The following is a 20,130-nucleotide window of genomic DNA, read 5'->3' as shown; positions in this document are numbered from 1 at the left end:
TTAAAGTACATGATTTCAATATAGAACAATCAACTCGAATAGTTATACCCCGCAGTCATTTAAATTTAAATCGATAGTATTCGATACCACGTTTCGATACTCGCCGAAAGTGACATCTAACGTAGCGCCAAGTAACAAACATGTCCGAAGACAAAGTAGGCTCGTTAGTGGAAGAAGCTTTAAAACGAAAAGAACGCTTGCAAGCGCTTAAAAAAAAGAATGAGGAAGGCAAAGATACTAAAGCTGATTCTCCCAGCAAATTACCAATGTGAGTTATTACATTTTATTCTTACTTGCGCGAATTTTCCTAACCTAACCTCACTTTTACTTTCGTTTACATACATGTGTTGTTCTTAGGCCAAAATTTCGAAGTTACAAACCACAAGATGAAAGTCTCAAAGAAAAAGTATTGGAAAATGCAAAACCAGGCGATGTGGAATCCGAAGTTCAAGATCAGTTGAGTGCTGCGAAATCTAAAGTTGTTATCGAAGAACTTGTAAGTAATTTATTGCTATACATTTGTTATTATTCGCTTATCGCCGGTAACAAATTATATAAAAATATGATCAACTAATTATTTACTAGCTTAAAACAAATTAAATATATATGCGATATATATGTATATATATATAAAATTATTATCGAAGAAATTGTAAAAGGTTCTCTCATTGCTATAATCTTATTATTATTCACTTATTTTTGATCGACTAACTATTTTCTAGCTTAAAACAAAGTATAGATATATGTTACAGTATTATGCATAAGAATAATATATACTTCAAGACGATTACTTTTATATATATTTAACGTTATATAACAGTTACATTTCATTGTTCGGCAGGATATAAGTAATTTGGCTCCACGTAAGCCAGATTGGGATTTAAAGAGAGATGTTTCTAAGAAATTAGAAAAATTAGAAAGGAGAACTCAAAAAGCAATTGCTGAATTAATCAGAGAACGCCTTAAACAAGGTCAACACGATTTAGCCTCAATTGTAAATATGGTAGGAAAAGATGATGATGACAATAAAACTTGACAGTGAAATATATAATTTATTTTCTCTTTATACTGTATCAAAGAAATTATTCCACGAACGATCAAATGGTAAACTGTTAATGTGTTCTTTATCTTAATACAGTTTTCACACATATGAAAGTTACTAGTTAATTATATACTTTAAGTATTATTCAATCTTAAGGATATTTATTAAAGTTATAAAAAGTTAGGATATGATGAATACATGATGAAGTAAAAAAGAAATATAATTGTTTAAGATTAACTTAGTGTTTTTTACTTTACTGTTTTTTAATTTATTACATAAATACTTACATCTACAGTATTATCATTGTATTTAAATTATGAAGAGATGTAGTGCTATGAATTCAGAATTGTAATTTGTTTTTTGTAAATGAAATTGTTATCAAATATAGATGCTGGGTACAAGAAAAGATGAAAATATAAAAGCATACAGATTATTCATAATTGATAGATATTTAAATGACGCTATAAACAAAAAATATGTTGTCAGAATAATAAAAACGTATGTATTATGAATCACACGTTGCATTTAAATGATAACAAAATATTTATCGCGCATAAAATAATTTATGTATACACAATCGTAAGTTTATAAAATAATCTTCTCTGTAAAACCGTAGAAGTGCGATTATTATACGCTTGACTAGAATACGTATTTTTTCGTCTTCAAATAGTTATTAGAAGCATTGAGACGAAAAAGATAATCAACATAGTTACTTTATTATGAATAGAAAGTTGACCGTTCTGTGAATTATCTTTATTTTCTAAAATGTTATGATAAACCAGTCGATCGAACAATGGTTGTACCGGCCGAAAATTATGTGTTAATTTTTTTCCCTCGGATGTACGAAGATTACGAAATGCAGCCAACTGAAATTATAATTATGTAATATTGTCAAGACGATATATTCCTTCCTTAAAGAAAAAAAATATCTATAAAGAAATCAATATACCTGTTCGTGGGATAACAATTGAGGATCTTTAAAATCGATCCACGTAACTACTTCAAAACAAGGTGGAGTAGTCAAGGAGCCATTATACGTAAAATAGTTAGCTATAGTAGAATTATTCGGTTGCAATAGGTGTTCTAACAGCAGTGGCTCTTCGAGTTCATGTTTGCTATTAACCATCTCCACATCTGATAATGCTTCAACTATAGCATTGTAAGTTGGATTCTCTTTATCGTCTGCCTATATAAAAAAAATTATAAAATCAATTATATTTCGGTCAGTTCAATGACATAATCCATTGGCACATACATACAATTGAAATACTTAAAGCAAAGCATTCTTACCTCGTAGAAATATGCAAAAACAGCAAGTCCGTCCGAATGGTTGACCGCAGCAGCCATCGAATTGTATTCCTGCTTATAGAAGACAGCATGGAGTTCCATAGCAAACGTATGATTATTGATGTAATCTTCCGATCCTTTCAAATCGTTCTCACCCCAATGAAAATGAAGTTGTTCGAAAACGTAAGTGTTCTTACCAAGAGGACCACCGGAAACCAGAGCTGAGTCTGATTTGTTGTTAGTCTGGATCATCACTGATTGAGTAAGATCAGATTATTATTTTATTGCGCAAGTTGATATATTCTTCCACATATTGTAGATTAAAAATAGGAATTTCCGTGATTACAAATATATATATATATATATATATATATATGTATATGTATATTACGTGCAACGCGATACAATCGTTTTCGAAGAGAATCTTTTATCATAGGAAAATGAAATCTCAATAATAAAGTAAACGAATAATAAGATTAATAATAATATTCCAATATCTATTTTTTGTTAAGTTGAGTTAATCGATGTCGTAAATGATGAATTAATTCATGTCTAATATGTGGTCACATTATCTTTTCACTAAATGTAGGTCATTTAATATATAATTTAATTTAAACTAAAAAAAACTTTGATATCACGTCGAAATAATCACGAAATATCTTTTACGCTATTTTTATTTCTTTATATTCTTTTTTTTATTTTATTCATAAAGAGTAAGTTCTTTAATTCGCGTTATTTTCTTACTAACACTGATAAGATATATTTTATTTTTATGTGAACGAAATATATATATGTGATCAAATAATTTTAAATAGATTCTTAAATAACTCACCGGTATGTCCATTGTTTGTTATGAAAGAAGTACGAGGAACGTTCAATCTTTGAAAAACCAATGGAGGGAAGATGATATTTTGTACATTGTGTTCATCTATGTTAATGGGTGATTGATGTTTCCCAACGCAGGACTGATAATCATCGGCCCAATGCGACGGGCCTGAAGTAAAAAAAAAAAAAAAAAAAGAAAAGAAATGTAATATAAACGAATTCACTATCCAATCAACAACTTTCAATTATTCTAAAAGTATACAATATATCTTCCAAATAAAAGTAAAGAAATAATAAATGAAGTAAGGAGAGAAAATAGATAAAAGAATACTATGTACCGTGAATTCCGTCGTAACTAAAGTCTTGAGCTCCATAAGAGAATTCTGAAAGTGAAACGAATGTTTTAGTTAGAAAACGATGATTTGTTAGAAATACGGAGTATATATTTACATGAAGAGGAGGAGGAGGAAGAGGAGGGAAGGGAGATATAACACAGCCTTTCGCTGCTACGTTACACATATAGAAGATCAAAAGAAAGTATAAGAGAAAAAAGAAATATTCTCGGTCGAAAGCACTAACAACACAACCAACTCGTTCACTTTTGTATAAAGCACCAAGGTTTTCTTTAAAACTGTTATACATTCAACAAAAAACGGATAGCTCTGGGTCATTGTATTCTCACGATCGGTGAAGCGTGCAAACGAGTCAAGTATATTGTAGTACCGATGCCTGCCTGCTTGCCCCCCTGCTTATCCATGGTGAAAACTTATCGTCGTGAATCATAAATGATCGTCTAATATCAATGATTTTTCTTAGATCCTTGAAATTGTGGAGAAAATTATAACGTGGATGTAAATACATCCGTGTCCGTAATAATCAAATAGTTTCAAATCGATTTTCTCAATCTCGATAGAGAAATATTTCTCTCGATCGTTTGAATTTCGTATGCATTACTATTCAATGAAATTGCTTTCTAACAGTTGGAAACAGATTTTTTATTTTATTCTTATTGTATACCAATTTAATCTTCATAATTGATCATTTAATTTTTCAATTCGTGAGATTCGTAAATTAAGATTTACAAGATTTATAACAGATTTATCAAAAATGTTATAGGAAAATTTTCTATATTAAATGGATTAACTATGTTAATGCATGAAATATTAATAATAATAATAATAATAATAATAATGAAATAATAATGATGAAAATTTATGGAGGAAAGCCTTGAAAGAAACTTCTCAACAATTAAGCAAACAATGAGAAGATCACGAATTAATGTATCCAATTAATTAACGTTAATAGTTTTTTCTGTCTAAAGATATCTCCCGAAGAATGGATGATAGCATTTTATCGTAGGTTTAGGGGTTTCTTGTATATAATACACGTGTACGACATGTGGGCGAGAAGAAATTCGATTATAGCAATTGTTAGTCAGAGTTACAAAAAAATAATCCTTGGTAGAAGAAGAAATCATCGGATCAAATGTTAATTCATGCTCGTTAGATCTAAAAGTAGATTTAAAGTATAAGATTTCGAAGATTAGAAGAAATTTCAGTCACGTAATAGTCGTTCACATTTACGTTTACGTTATTTGCAATTTTGATTTTTCAATTATTAGAACTCCTTCGTTCTTCTAAGATTTAGTATGCCAAGGACATACTCCGGATATCCTTCCATTATATAAAAAATAAAAGAAAAAAGAACACACAAGTGCATCACCGTTTATTTTATAACGTATTAATAATCTTTGATAATAATTTAATATATTTAATGGATCTATAATAGTTCCGAAGAGGACGATCAAATATCGTTAAATAAACGATGAATCTTTAACCGATCGATGTCGTAAGACCCTGAAATATTACTCTTTCCCTTTTCTACAATCTCACGTTCGTGACATTGTGATGCATCTGAAAAATGCATGATCGTAGCTCGTACATATATATACGCAAACTTTTGCAAACTAACTTTTATATTATTTTCTTATATCATAAAAATAAACTAAATGTTATTCTGCGTAACGATAAAAAAAATTGGGTTAGTAGTTTGTGCAATGAAAACGTGTCCATTTGTTTAAATCATTTACTCAATACAATAGAAGTAAATGTTCTTTGTAGCAATTCTATACGTCTATGAACGTACGAGAAAAATAAAGAGAATATATGAATTTTGAAGTACACATATATTATACGCATTACATGTAATTGCGCAACTAAAGATTATACGTAAAAAAAAAACAAGAAACAAAAAGTGCATGAGTCGCTAAAAAGTTGTCATTTTCAATATTTCGCGCGTAATTCAAGCGTTAATTGAATATTAAAATCGAACATTGTGATCGTTAAGATCTTATCATTCTAATGACATAACTTTCGACATCTACATATAATAAATACTTGCACGCAAATATACTTATAACACACGTGTTTTATATTATATTCTATGCACGCGTCGTCGTTGTCGTCGTCGTCGTCGTCTTCGTTACGGTACGTAGAAAGTGCAACGAGACTTAATCCTTTCTTTTTTCGTTGCACCTTTCAACGCCGGTTTTCGCGCGCGAACTCTCCTTGAAAGTTAATTTATACTAATTTCTATGGTAAAAAGAAAGATGCGATTTCGATGCTAATGCAATTTAGGCTAATGCAATTCTTTTTAATTTATTTATTTAATTTTTCTTTTTTTCCTTTTTTTTTGTTTTCGTTTAACAATACTTATGTCAAGTTGATTATATTTTATCAACACGCCGTAGTTTGTTATTTCGTTAAATAGTCTGCTAAATAACTAAAGGAAAAGATTGTTACTTCGATTATCCGCGACAATTAAAAATATTATATCTCATCGACAATGACGACGTTCTATACGAATTCGTAAAAACGTACGTAATATCATCGAAGAAGCTCCAATTTCATGTTTAGTCCGATTAGGAACAAGATACAGGATGTACGGTGTCCGATAACAGAGTTTTGCGAAAGAAATTAGTATCTTATTATTTTCAATTTCAAGGTTTATTACAGAGAAAAGTGATCTAATTATATATTTTTAATCTTCGAGCTTATTTATTTATTTATTATATATATATATAAATTTAATTCCAGTCTCTCTATACGTACGTTTTATGCGTCTATGTTGTGTCGTTACGTTTTCTTATCTTCCTGTTTAAAAAACGCATTTTTAATTTCAAACGTATATTTAAAATAAATGCATAAAATTAGATTTTAAATCTATGCATTTGTTTGTTTTCTTTTTTTTTTTTCTCTCTTTTCTTTTTATTTTATCTAATTTTGTATTACTATAAATTAAATTCAAATCGATACGTATATCACGCGTGTACGTTTATTACCCATCTTCTTTTTTTTTTTTTTTTTAATTATATTCAAATGATTATTATGATATTCGAGATAATGACATCACCGTTCTATTTTCTCCTAAAGCGTCGTAATATCTATGGTTAATTTTTCTTTTTCCTTTTTTCCTCTTTGTGAGTCAAACATTTGTAATCCCTTATCATTATTTATTATAATAATCGTTCGAGTGTCATTCGATGAAAAAAAAAAATCTTCATCATATATCGTCGTATCAGTACGGAAAAATACATCGATGGGAATTCATTCGTTTGTTTAATTGATAGGAAAAATCATTCGAGTTTCTTGCAATTATGAGGTTTCACCGATTTACTTGTAGAATCATCGTCGGTATTCTAATTTTTATTAACACGTTTCTGTTTCAAAGTTTACAAAGGAGTATACTTTCGTATTACCGTACAATGATGAAATTAACGTTCCTTCGCGTACCATACAAATACGTTCACGTATTAGAACGACCAACGGTTCTTCATAATTATATATCTTTGTATTAAATCGTGTCAAAGGAAGAAACATTAAATTTAATATGTTTTAACTTTGATTACTATTATTAATAATTATATACAACCAAATTGAATATATAAAATATAATATAATATCATCAAGAAAATTATTCTCTGTGTAATTATTTATATATATATATATATTAGTATTAGGTCATATTAAGATAAAACTAAAATTGAATATTTTTAATATCAATTTATTATTATTAATTGTAAAAAACAATTCTAATGTATAATATAATATTATTAACGAACAGTGTTTGGAATAATTATATTTTTTTATTAAGAGCGATATATTGAAGAAGAATTAAAATATAATAATTATAAAAAGAAATGAGAAAAGAAAAAAGAAACAATTGTACCCCCAAAAAGAAAAAGAAAAGGAGTGTCACGAAATGTAAGATAGGTGATAAAGATCTGACGCAAGCTCTTCTAATGAGAAATAAAAATGTCGCGTCATATGGCAATTAATCAGAACGTAGATGGATGTTGAACGATTAATTAAGTATTTCCTATTTTATTTTCTAACTCTCGGGAAGATACGAATAAAATCTTACACATGGGTGCCTTTTAAGTATCATCGATGACTAGTAAACGTTTATCAGTTTATTATTCATACGGAAGCAAGTGAGCAGATACTTTTGTAAATGTACGTGATTAATGTAAAAGAATGTGATATTTAATTAAAATTCCAATTATTCTTAGATCGTGGAAAAATAAAAAAAAAAAAAGAGAACAAAGGTTCAAATCATTTATTTTGACCGATCAAAATTAAATTTAAAACGTCGAGGTTAATACCACAAAGGTACATAAAAAGGTACGAAGAAGGTATTAAACGAAAAATTCATCGAATTAATTGGCACGATCACATCGATTCTTATATAATCCGATCGAATACTTATCTATTATTATCTTATAATATGTATTTCACGTCGATAGATTCGATAAAAGTTAAACGCACTGTTTGATATATAATTTAGATTTATCTCTTAAGTTTGTTTCTTTTTTTTTTTTTCTTTTTCATATCTTTGATCGATAAATAAAATCTTAACGAACATTTACGATTAAATCTTTCGATTTTCTTGGATAAACGAAGGATAAAAAGGATAATAATCCATATGAAAGTAAGAGAGAGAGAGAGAGAGAGAGAGAGAGAAAGAGAGGATTAGAATACTCACTATTTAAAAAAAAAAGTCCAATAGGTATCGTCCAAAGGATCATCATGATGTTTCGCAAGAAAATTTCTTAGATTGACACACCATCGAATAAAAATTTATTTTAATTGATCACTAGACGAATATTTATATATATATATATATATATATATTTTTCTAATACCTCTCCGACTACTTTCTCTTTATGAAAGATTGAACAAAAATATTGGAGAACAAAAGGGATATATATAATAACGTGATAGAAAGAGAATGAGAATAAGTCTAATATACGGTCGACAGTCGACTGAACACTGGCCGGCTCTTCGACCATGTTAAATAAGACTTCTACCACTTCTAGTTCACGTTGTGGCGCGTCTGAAAGAGGTTGTTCAACGATGACGATGACGATGACGACGACGACGACGACGACAATGATGACGATGACGAGAACAAAGAAGTAGAAGAAGAAAAAGGGGAGAAAGAAGAAGAAGCAGAAAAAGACCCTAAAGAATCAACGTTACAATAAAATCGTACAATTTTCAAACGATTTCAATCAAACGGCAAAGATTCTTGCTTTTATTTCGAGGTCAAACTCCTCTCTTCTCTACCTGAATTCATAAAATTCGTATTATCATTTTCTAACGTATACTTTGCATTTTATCGTGTTCGTATATAAGTCGATAATAAACCTTCTTACCGAACTGTTCGTACTCATTTAGCATACTTGTTTCCGTTGGGCCCTAACGTCACATTCGAACGCAAATATTCTTCGAGAGTTTAGAACTGGTTTTTGTCTTTACTTTTTTCTCTTTTTTTCTTTTTTTTTCCCTTCTTTTTCTTTCTTTCTTTCTTTCTTGCTTTCTTGCTTCCTTTCTTTCAAGGACATCATCCTCGGTTTCATTCGTAAGATTGCGAAGGAGGGAACATTGCACTCGAAGAAAGACAAAGTTCAGTTTATTCTCTGGTCGTATTATTTGGGATAGAAATTTTTTAAATATGCCGCTCGATTCAATCACGTGATTGATTTTCAATTGATTAACCGTATAACTTGTTAGCTTTAAGTAAATACGTCGTACGAATATATCCTGATAATAATTTATTTATATATATATGTAGATTTTGAAAGACTGATATATATGATTTTGAAAAAGATTCTTTGTAGCAACAAATATATATCGAAGTGAACGAATTATATTTCTTTTCTTGCTTTCTTTCATTTTTGTTTGTTCTTTTTTTCATACAAGGATGAAATCATTTTTATATTGCATGCATGAATATTTATATTTTAGAACGTAATAGTGATTACAATCGTTATTAATTAATCGTTATGAATAAACACGTTGACAGTACACGTGAGAACGTACGAATATAACATTGATGATATGTATATATTCGAATGGGAATACTTATGATTTAGCATCATTTAAAAAGAAATATATTAATATAATATATATATATATATATATATGTTATTTCGTATGAATAAATGTTCAAAAGTTACGAAGATATTATTATCGAATAGTATTCATAATATTTAGAAACGAAAACGAAGAATTTTTTCTATTTCAAAAAAAATATATGTGTATATGTTTCTTTTTCTCTAATACGTTGGGGTCTTTCAAACTCATATATCAGGGTCATTTATTGAAGTTTAAAATTTACTTACATATGTTGAATTTCCTTCAAATTTGGTTTAACGAAAGATCACGTTGATTCGATTGTAAACATGAATCTAAATCATACTAATCATATGATTTATTATTTTTGTTCAGAAAAAGAGGATATGTGCCTTTAACAGCAGATAATGTTGCAGTCATTCTCTCAAATTTAAAAAATAAAAAACATTTTCTGGATGTCCAATGTGTGAAGATTATTTGAATTAGAGTAAAATATCTTACATTAAATGATCTTGAAAGAGACCAAAATATTTAGGTTGATTAAATCGTCACGTAACAAAATAAACGTTTAATAATCTAAAAAAAAAAATAAAGGTCACCTTGAAATTTTAAATGTATATCCATCTAGATAAGATTAGTGACCACTACGAGACGACCCCCCACTCTCTCAAATAAAATAAATTCTTCTTGTAACATTTTTATTTGTGAATAACGAATAATTCAAAATTAAATATACAAATTTATATCAAACATCCCGTATATATTTAAATATATTACATTAAATACATAATCTCTTGTTATAATATAAAATCGTTAATAATGATTAAATACATTAATACAATATATTTCTATATATGGGTATCAATATATTCTATATACGAGACTCCATCGATCATCGATTCATATTTCATGAAACTTCTTTAAATGATATCGCATTTCATAGCAACGTTAATTTATTGAAGTCGTTTAACTTCTTACACGATGTTTCAAAGTATACCTTTTTTAATCGAATCATGATTAACTTCTGTATTTACAGAAAGTGTCGAAACATCGTAAGGTTTTTTCTTTTTTCTTTTTTTACATTGATTTCGTACCCGTCCGATAACGAAATTTATTTAATTTGAAAAAAATGCGTCGATGTTTGTAGATAAGCCGAATATTTCAAAAAAATAAAAGAAAAAATAAATAATACCAAGAAATATAAATGTAAGAATTTTAGAATATTTTTCATTTTCGAGATTGTCAGAGGAGAAGAATTGTAATTGTTGTATGTATGATTCTATGTAATACCTTCGATTATTCCCTTATCAAAGTAGATTGCAGTACTTAAAATCAGTTTACTGGATGATAAATTTGTTGACGAAACGTCGTCGAATTATTTATAAAAACTAATCTCTTTTCTAAATAATAGTAAAAAAAAAGAACCTCGTTTTATTTTGAAGAAAAAACTCGTTCATATCTGGTTTTAATTTTTTTTTTTTTTTTTTACAAATCTATTGAAAAATCATCAATTATATTTGTAAATTGTTTATAGCATACATGTACAAAGATGATATAATCGCAGAACAATTATCGAGAATCATGTTTAAGTACAGAGGAAGAAACTAATGAACAGTTATAACATACGAACCTGTTGCACAACTGACAAAGTTTAGTCAATTATAAATGAGGATAATATACTCGACTTAATTAACAAACACACGTGTATCGTCGTAACATCGTATTCTGATTTTGCGCTAGATTATATTCATTCATTTCCGCCAAATTCTATTCGAGTAATCCTACCATATCTCACATTCAGAATTATCTCGAAATAATACATCACATTATTTACCCCAATGCCTACCACAGCCAATGATACATTAATATCTGTCATATATACCAGAGCGATAATGAAATCAACTAAAAATGCTTTATTGCATTCCCATTTATCTTCTTCGTAATCTATTTTATTCCTAGAAAAGATCAATATGATATATAATATATATGTATGTGTGTATTGATCATTACGATAGGTGAATCTTATTTCAAATTATTTCTAATGTATATAGAAGTATGGATGGATATGAAGATTAAATCACAAAATTGAAAGAAAGGAAAAGGGAAATTATTAAAAATCAAGTATATACTCTATCATTTACATTTAAGTATTACAATCACTCGAAAGATAGAATAAATAATAAAATAACTTGATGATCCATGTATCCCTACAAAAATCGATTAGTGGATTTGAATTTGAATTAGATATACGTATATCATCGCTTTTTAATTTATTATATGATTAAAGAATTTTCTAGTGACAAGTTGTCACACCATCTGGTTAAATGTTTGAGTCGTTACAGAACGTTCAAATTTTGACGCCATCTGTTCGACGAGATTCAAACTTGTCTGTCAGTTAAAAATCGTCGCGCCATTTTCACGAGGAACCAATGACAGAGCAGGGAGATAGTGCGGGCGCGTTCGCACGTGTGTGTCAGATAGTGTTGTATATTTGGAATAATAAACGATAATGTTTTAGAGAATTACATGCGTACAAGTACGTGTGTTGTTTGGTATAGTGTTGTGATTGTCCAACGATACAATCTTAGGTCACTATTCTTTGTGGTGATATCGCCGTTTTGCGGTTTGCTTTTGAGGTTAGAAGAACGATTCTCGTCGTATTGCCACCTATTACTTTTGATTTATCGTATATGGAATATTTAAAGAGACCAGGAAATCGGACAATACAATTTGGGTACAACAAAGTTGTGGCTAGTAACATCCGATGACGTATTCTTGAAGGAGAGGGACGAAGAAAAAAATACAAAACAAAGAAATAGAAGGAGAGAAAACTATATATATATATGTATATTTATACATATAGGTACATACTCGGCTGCATAGGTAAAAGCAGAGCGAGTGAGTGTATGAGAGAGAGAAAAATAGAGAGTGTGCGTACGCGAGTGAGAAAGAGAAAAAACGGTGGAATAAGGAAAGGATGATGATGTTGAGGGGGGGAATTGGTAGCGATAGAGTGGGGGGAAAAGAGAGAAAGAGAAAGACGGTTTCTTGTCAAATGCGCGGGCTTTTTTCCGGGTGTGGTATGTGCGTGTGGTAAACACCCCTTAATCGGTACAACATCGACGAAGAAAAAGAGAGGGAAAATGCGAGTTAACGAAAGAAAAAGACAAACGTATATACGAAAGAGAGACGACACATTGACGACGACGACGACGAGTTTGACGAGTGCAGGAGATGGTAAAATAGCTAGAACGAGAGAGAAAGAGATAGAATGAGCATGAGCGTTAGAGCAGCAGCAGCGTGAGTATGAGTGAGTGAGTGAGTAGTGAGAATATATACACATTGAGTGGTGAGATATAAAACGAGATAGCAATAGCAAAAGAGTAAAAGCGAGAGAGAGAGAGAGAGAGAGAAAGAAAGAAAGAGAGAGTGCGAGCGAGCGAGGTTAGGGGGGGTAGGGTCGGTAGAGAGAGAAACAGTTTTGTCAAGAGGAAGGGAGGCGGCAAGCTTCGCCAGTGGAACGAAGCGAGAACGACAGCAGCAGCGGAAGAGCGAAGAGAGAAGGAAAGGATCTCCGTCAAAATGTCGCTGAGAACGCCAACGCGGATACAGTGATAGGGCTTTCATCGTATATCACTGCGGTATGCAGCTTTTTCCTTCGATTCAATCAAATTCTTTCATCATCGAGTTCTTCTTGCGTTCATCGAACGATCGATTATTGTTGGATTCGGTCGTGATTAATATACGAATCTCTTATTCAAAAGAGTAAGAGAGCAAGAGAGAGAGAGGGAGAGAAAGAGAGAGTCGATGTAGATGCAAAAGATAGATAGTCATGGGAGCATCGATTGCGCACGATCACCCGGTTTCCCTCTATTTGTTTCCCTCGGGCTCCGCGTTGTTTCGTCGTGGCTGCTACTGCGTGTAACGACATCGCACACCACGATCAACCTCTGAAACCTCTTTCTTCTATATTTTTCCTCTATCTGACAACGACAGCTAATACTACTACTACTATTACTACTAATATTACACTACTATTATTATTACTTCTACTATTATTTATTACTACACTATTACATACCACCATCACAACTACACTACTACTACTATTACCTACAACGACGACGACGACGACGACGACGACGACGATCACGACAACAACGAGCATCATCGTCGAGAGATAGAAAGAAAGAGACACGATTCATATTAGTTAGAGACGATTTTTCACCCGGCACATGCTTTCGTCATCCTTATCGTGCTTTTCCTCCTGTTGATCGTTGTAAACTCTCTCTCTCTCTCTTTCTTTCTCTTTTTTTCTCTTTCTTTCACTCTGTTTCTCTCTCACTCTTTCTCACACACGTGAAGAAAAATTCATAGTCGACTACGGCTCGAGTTCGGCTCACGAAGCCGATACTCCAGGTATCTCTTTCTCATCCTCCCTCTCTCAATCCTTCAACACTTATTTTTCTCTGAATATTTATTGTCCTTGATGATCATTACGAGAGGATACAAATCGTCTATCGAGTGTTGACATTTAGTTTCTTTTCTTTCTTTATCTCATTTTCATCCTTCCATTTATTTTCAGTTAGTTAATTTCGTGATTAATTTCGTTAATTTGTTCGAAATCGTTGCGAAAAGAGATGATGGACTTGCCAAAAATGTGTATCGTTAATACGTTCAATTCGATTCTAACAAATCGATCTCCAACAGGCCGATCTTTTGTTTCTAAAGCTCCTTACCTATTAACATTATTCCATGGTGCTTTAATTCTCAAGCTTTGGACACGTTATCGTTTCCTCAGACATCTACGAGTTTTTAATGGCTTTCCGATTTCAAGCTCTTCCTCCTTGAAATACGATATTGCTCTTTCGTCATCTGCGTGTCTCAAAAAGGATTCCACTCGTTAGTGCTATTCGTCGTTTATCTATTTATCTATTTATCTATCTTTTCATTTTTCTTTTCCTCTTCCTCAAAGTGTTTTTGTTCATTATACATTAACGACTGTTATGAATATTTAAAGGGACAAAAGAATTGTTTTACGCGGCCGCGTATATATAATTATTCTTTCTATTAGTATAATTGGTGATTCAATTGCGTTTTATTTATCGATTATATTCTTCGTTTTATTTTTTTTTTTTAACCCGAAAAATATCTTATTGCGTTTATTTCTATATAAATGTTCTGATTGTTAAAGTATATATGTGATATGTGTATGTTGACATTTAGATTTTATTTGATTTTTTAGTGAGTGATCACAATTAGGATTTATTTTTAATGGAATTTTCTCTAATCATTTATCTGCGCATTATCATTCATTTTGTATTTATTTTCAGGTTTGGCGTAGTATCGGCTGTACATGAAGAAAATGGTGTCGACGCGTCAATCTAGTAGCATGGGTGCACACAACGGAGGAGGCACTGTTAACGACATCAGGGAAGTTAGTCCGTTGAGAAAGCATCAGGCTTCCCTCCCTGCGGGACCTTCCAGTGCATCTCCTACAGTTACTCTTCCTCCGATCTGCAACTTAAGCCTTTTTGATTTACCGGTGGAAATCATTGAGAAGATATTTAGTTATTTGAGCTATAACACTGTAGCACACTTACGTCCAGTAAGTCAGATTAAATATGTTTTTTATCTTCTACGTTAACTTGCTCTTGTCAGAATTAAATCACTCGTTTCTCATTTTACAGGTTTCCCATCAAATGGACCGTGTCTGCGGAAACATTCTTAATTCAGCATTTCAAAAGCTGCAAGCACAAATGTTGACCCGTTTTCAATCGATTAAAGCTCAAATGCCTAGACGTGAATCAGCACGTCGCAATCATCCATTAGCATGTGAATCGGATATTGTAGAAACATTACATATGCGACTTACTTTACTTCAAATGTGTTTTGGTAAACACATAGAGAGAAAACATTGTTGCTTTTTTCCTGGAGAGGTAAATCGAATAAAAACTTTAGACTCTTAAAAGGATATAACATTCACTCATTAACGTTTTCATTTTAATCTTGACAGATTTTGGATGAAGTTTTTCGTATATTACATTATATAAAGGTTACTCCAAAATTAGCACGACCTTACAAAGTCACAGATGAATTATTTGACTTAAGTACTATGGCCATGGAATATTTTAAAGAACGTATCGAGCCAATGCTACCGGAAATTCCATACTTTGGAGCTGATTTTCTGGATTTAGCAGGGACATTCCCTTGTGAGTAATAAATAATTATTTATATTTATTAAATTTAATATTGCTATGTCTGATTACTTCAATAATTTAATTTAAATTTCGTATATGAATATTGCAGCAGCTAGTAATGTTAGTAAACCGTTTATGTGCCTGGATTCCGCACCTCTGAGTGTTGGAAGCAGTAAAGCAGGAAGTGGTAGCGGAGAAGAAGGTTCTCCTCCGCATTCTTCCGAAGATCCTGCTCTCTTAGAAACGAATATTTCACCTCCCCAATCAAACATGGTATTACGGAAACGGATTCGTAAAATAAAACAAGGAATGAAAAGATACAACAGTCAATTGACGTTGATGCGCAGGGATTTAAGGAGTTGTAAGGCAAAAATAGCTGAGCAACAGAAACAAATTGTTGAATATGCTACGCGTCTCGACGACAATGACAAAAAGAACGAAGAGACATCTCGCAAGTTTAGTACGCTCCTACAGGTATTTACCCAGGTATATTTAGTATACAAGAGAGAGAGAGAAAGAAAGAAAAATAGATCCGTTTAATTTGTAACATTTAAATAATCGATTTTGAAAAAAAAACAACAGAAAAGAAAATCGATTGATCGATTGAAACTAGGCATACTCGTATAGAAAAAAATATAAAACTATATTATTAAAAATGTCAATTGAAATGTTGTAGGAGTTAAATAAATGTAAGACGGAACTTCAATATTGGCGGTCTAAGTCACCTGCGATATCCGTTTGCGGTAATTGTGGTCAATCTATGCCTGTACCGACTGAAGATCTGCAAGCTTTAGTCAATCAAGAGGTAATGCCAGAGGCATTTGGAGAAGGATTGGATTTCATCCCAATAGCAGATGAACACAGTCCCACGGAAGTTGTACCATCAGCAACGGTTACGCAATCACCATCGCCTGCGGTGCTCTCGGAACCTGCTGAAATGGCACCTCCTAAAGAACCTATTATAACACCGGATTCCTTAAAACGAAAATCTAGTGTGGATGAAATACCGAGCGACGCTACGAAAAAACCACGTCGTACTGCCAAGTCTCGTCAGGCTAAACGCTCAAAGCTATAAATTGATTCTGATCATGGTACAAATATCTATTCTTATATCTCTGATCGGTTTTCCAAGAAGAAGGTATATTTCATTATTATTTTTCTTTATTCTCTGTATGACGAATAATCGCATCAATGGCAAGTTCTGTTACGAAGATACACGGAGACACACACACCACACACACACACACACAGGCAGGTGTTGGATGATCTTAGAAAAGTACAAAATTCTTTCCCGATCGTCCCACGACGCGCGCTTCGCATGCAACGAACCCCTCTTTTCGAAATTTCTATAGTTCAATTATATTCTTTTTGAATCCTTACTACGGATGTAAGCGGGGGAAGAGGTTGTGTGATGATCGATGCAGTTAGTTTAAAATTTATTTATTCTAAAAAAACGGACGCTACATGCTCTTGCAATCACAACGTGTGATACCTGCATATATTCTAAATGGTAGTACATTATTTCCGACATTTCTCGTAACGCAATGTCTATCTCTCCAATTTTCTTTCGAAGACTTCTTAGAGTATTCTCTATTATATCATTATCGCCACACACATGATATATCCGAGGATTACGGAAGGCATTGGACATTTTGTTTGTCGGCTCTAAGAATTATTTGTTTATTTTCTTAATTCTTGACATTGTTCACGTAATTTTTTAACAATCCACAAATAAAACAACGTTACTCCTTGATTGATTAAAGCCTGTAAATCTTCCGTTGGTACGGGCATAGATTGTTAAACATTGTTGGAATTGTAGAATTTCGAAAGATCAACAAACGAGATTTACCTTCTGTTTTCCTTGGACAAGTAACGAGCGGGCACCAAGTTCGTATCTTGTTTTTAACGTGATATAATAATATAATTATAATAATAAATAATATGTTTTTCCGTAGTCTATAAACTAAACACTTCATCCCAATATTTTTCGTGAAAATCGTCATTTAAAAAAAAAAAATATTCTAACTGACGTGATGGGATGGTGTTTGGTATTGAAATTGTATAAAATGAAAGAAGAAGAAGAAAAAAAAGGAAAGGAAGAGAATGCTTGTATAAAATGATTGTTAACAACACTTAGTTGTAATTCTGGAATAGAAATTTCACGTTGTGCATGGCTATCGAGATATCGCCAGTGGTTAACAGTATATATCTATATATTAATATAATTAAATTATAGTCTTTTTCTTGCGCAACAAAAAATATGGTGAATATCATCGAGTTTGTAGGATTTTTATACGAAGTAAAATAATAAAAGAGTGAGAGGAGGAAGAGGGAGAGAAAGAGAGAGAGAGAGAGAGAGAAAAAAAAGAAATAAGACAGAACAAAAAAAATGAATATGAAAATATAGAATCATAATTAGGAAACTAAATCTCTCAAAAAATTGCTTGGTAAGTATCAAAAAAGTAAATACAAGTAAGCCGTTCACAGGTTAAAGCAATTAACTCCACTTTAAAAATGTTTGTAAACATTTATTATTGAAGTACTCGATCAATATCAAACACTTTTAATATTTCAAATAAATCTTAATAATTAGTCTTAGTAGCCGTGCAATGAATAAATAATACTACGGTGTATATTAATTAATTCTTTGTATTTTGTTTTTTTTTTTTGTGGAGCTAATTGATTTGACAAATGAATGGCTCATATATATACAAAATACACAAAATTCGTGAATGGTTTCGTAAAAAATATTTGTAGCGCATTCAATTTCTTTTATATTTTTTTATTTTTAATTTCATTATTTTATTTTATATATTATTATTATTTTTTTTTTTCTTTCTTCGTACGGTGATCCTTCGAACTTTTGAAATAGATAAATGAACGAATTTGTTCATTTCACGTAAAAAATAAACGTTTGGTTAGGAGTCAAACGGATACGAAAAATTAGAAATATATAAATATTGAACATAGGAAAAAATTACTTATTGAAATAATTTATTCGGATTAATTAATAAACCTTTCCTTTCCTTTTTTTTTTTTCTTATTAATTTTCCGCGGTTACCCCTCGTCAGTAGATATCCATTTCGTTACATGAATACTTTTAACCTCCGAATAAACGTATCGCAGGATAATAATCAAAGGGGGTAAAAGTCAAAACAAAAATCGTTTAAAACTCGAACGAATATATTTTTGTTGGCATCTGACCCTTAATAAAAGAAAAAATAGAGAAAGGAGAAAATAGAAAATGAGGAAAGAAACGTCAGAACGAGACGTTAGATAATTTAAACAAAATAATGTGTTATATATACATACATACATACATATATATAAATATATATATATATATATATATATATATATATATTATTTTCTCACAACATAGAGAGAGAGAGAGAGAGAGAGAGAAAGAGAGAAAGAGAGAAAGAGATAGAGAGATAGAAAGAACGTCGTCGCACAAATGGTGATGCGATTTGTTAATCTGCTAAGAGACGGCGTGGTATTGCAATATTAATAAAGCTAGGTAATTATTTATAGGAACAATTATTTATAGAAGAAAAATACAAACAATTAATAGCAACAATACAAACAACAAAATGAATGGGCATCGAGAAGAGTTACCCTTACAAATTTACAAATGCAACAATTGTCAATAATATCAAAACAATGTCGTTGTTATTAAAAGCATAAAAGCTTTGAAAAAACAAAGAATGGTAGAGAAAGAGAGAGAAATCAAGAAGAAAAAAAAAACAGAAAGGATTACATATATAAAAAAAAAATTATTTAAATGTCGGGGGTGAACGTAAATTCAAATTGTCATTTGTTCATAATTAATTATATGGAAAATCGGTTTTCAATGTCTGACGTTTTACCCTGTGCGATGCTCGATGATAAACAGGATTTCGTAGGAAACAAGTTAATCGTCTTATTTGCACCGATCATCCAATTAATCTCAAAGAACTGTAGTTAGACATATTGTGAGTTATTCATGATTCTAGTAATAAAGATAAATAAAATAAATAAATAAATAAAAAACAAAAAAAATACACATAATGATAATAAGTAAATAATACTTCATTATGAATTTATGTGTATATATATATCTATATATATATATATATATATATATAGATATGTATATGCATATATGCATGTATATGCACTTGCCTGGATAGACATGTATATGTATATAATTACATATATATATATATACATATATATATACATACATATGAGTGGGCTGCTCGCCAAAAGTGCATGTCACTTGGAGCATTTTAGTTTAAACTTTAATGTAATAATAAAATATAATAATTGATAGAGACAGAGACAGAGAGAGAGAGAGAGAGAGAGAGAGAGAGAGAGA

At 31.0% G+C, this 20,130-nt stretch overlaps 3 protein-coding genes across 9 annotated transcripts; 2 read left to right on the top strand and 1 right to left on the bottom strand.

Annotated features, from left to right (window-relative positions):
* The first annotated feature begins 111 nt into the window (after positions 1–111).
* On the top strand, positions 112–1,443 carry LOC106784301 (coiled-coil domain-containing protein 12). Its single transcript, XM_014743686.1, has 3 exons — positions 112–268; positions 358–496; positions 842–1,443. The coding sequence occupies exons 1-3, from the start codon at positions 141–143 to the stop codon at positions 1,034–1,036; spliced, it is 462 nt and encodes a 153-aa protein (XP_014599172.1). The 5' UTR covers positions 112–140; the 3' UTR covers positions 1,037–1,443.
* LOC106784298 (carbonic anhydrase 2-like) lies at positions 1,269–13,741 on the bottom strand. Of its 4 annotated transcripts, XM_014743684.1 has the most exons (7): positions 8,358–8,750; positions 8,198–8,263; positions 3,493–3,537; positions 3,162–3,323; positions 2,333–2,583; positions 1,992–2,228; positions 1,269–1,908 (listed from the first exon to the last, which is right to left on the bottom strand). In XM_014743684.1, the coding sequence occupies exons 2-7, from the start codon at positions 8,241–8,243 to the stop codon at positions 1,705–1,707; spliced, it is 945 nt and encodes a 314-aa protein (XP_014599170.1). In that variant the 5' UTR covers positions 8,244–8,263; positions 8,358–8,750; the 3' UTR covers positions 1,269–1,704. The 4 variants fall into 4 exon arrangements, with proteins under 4 accessions (XP_014599170.1, XP_014599168.1, XP_014599169.1 ...); XM_014743682.1 differs by lacking the exons at positions 8,198–8,263; positions 8,358–8,750 and adding an exon at positions 13,618–13,741; XM_014743683.1 differs by lacking the exon at positions 8,358–8,750 and having other exon boundaries at positions 8,198–8,330.
* LOC106784297 (F-box only protein 28) lies at positions 11,992–18,124 on the top strand. Of its 4 annotated transcripts, none has more exons than XM_014743677.1 (6): positions 11,992–13,211; positions 14,904–15,178; positions 15,261–15,509; positions 15,587–15,782; positions 15,880–16,256; positions 16,447–18,124. In XM_014743677.1, the coding sequence occupies exons 2-6, from the start codon at positions 14,927–14,929 to the stop codon at positions 16,843–16,845; spliced, it is 1,473 nt and encodes a 490-aa protein (XP_014599163.1). In that variant the 5' UTR covers positions 11,992–13,211; positions 14,904–14,926; the 3' UTR covers positions 16,846–18,124. The 4 variants fall into 4 exon arrangements, with proteins under 4 accessions (XP_014599163.1, XP_014599166.1, XP_014599165.1 ...); XM_014743680.1 differs by having other exon boundaries at positions 11,993–13,211; positions 15,880–16,244; XM_014743679.1 differs by lacking the exon at positions 11,992–13,211 and adding an exon at positions 13,897–13,989 and having other exon boundaries at positions 16,447–16,845.
* The last annotated feature ends 2,006 nt before the right edge of the window (positions 18,125–20,130 follow it).

The sequence above is a fragment of the Polistes canadensis genome, unplaced genomic scaffold (assembly GCF_001313835.1).
Source record: "Polistes canadensis isolate GaletaPanama2010 unplaced genomic scaffold, ASM131383v1 scaffold_33, whole genome shotgun sequence".
Taxonomy (NCBI): domain Eukaryota; kingdom Metazoa; phylum Arthropoda; class Insecta; order Hymenoptera; family Vespidae; genus Polistes; species Polistes canadensis.
This window is presented reverse-complemented; position numbering and strand designations above follow the sequence as displayed.

What these genes read in the sequence shown, in the direction of transcription:
- LOC106784301 (XM_014743686.1), top strand. Translation starts at nt 141, where the DNA reads ATGTCCGAAGACAAAGTAGGCTCGTTAGTGGAAGAAGCTTTAAAACGA. An exon ending in TCTCCCAGCAAATTACCAAT is followed by an intron (nt 269 to 357) that starts GTGAGTTATTAC and finishes TGTTGTTCTTAG; the next exon opens with GCCAAAATTTCGAAGTTACA. An exon ending in AAGTTGTTATCGAAGAACTT is followed by an intron (nt 497 to 841) that starts GTAAGTAATTTA and finishes ATTGTTCGGCAG; the next exon opens with GATATAAGTAATTTGGCTCC.
- LOC106784298 (XM_014743681.1), bottom strand. Translation starts at nt 3,796, where the DNA reads ATGTATAACAGTTTTAAAGAAAACCTTGGTGCTTTATACAAAAGTGAA. An exon ending in TAGTTACGACGGAATTCACG is followed by an intron (nt 3,324 to 3,492) that starts GTACATAGTATT and finishes TTTTTACTTCAG; the next exon opens with GCCCGTCGCATTGGGCCGAT. An exon ending in AATTGTTATCCCACGAACAG is followed by an intron (nt 1,909 to 1,991) that starts GTATATTGATTT and finishes TTATAATTTCAG; the next exon opens with TTGGCTGCATTTCGTAATCT.
- LOC106784297 (XM_014743677.1), top strand. Translation starts at nt 14,927, where the DNA reads ATGAAGAAAATGGTGTCGACGCGTCAATCTAGTAGCATGGGTGCACAC. An exon ending in CTGTAGCACACTTACGTCCA is followed by an intron (nt 15,179 to 15,260) that starts GTAAGTCAGATT and finishes CTCATTTTACAG; the next exon opens with GTTTCCCATCAAATGGACCG. An exon ending in GTTGCTTTTTTCCTGGAGAG is followed by an intron (nt 15,510 to 15,586) that starts GTAAATCGAATA and finishes TAATCTTGACAG; the next exon opens with ATTTTGGATGAAGTTTTTCG.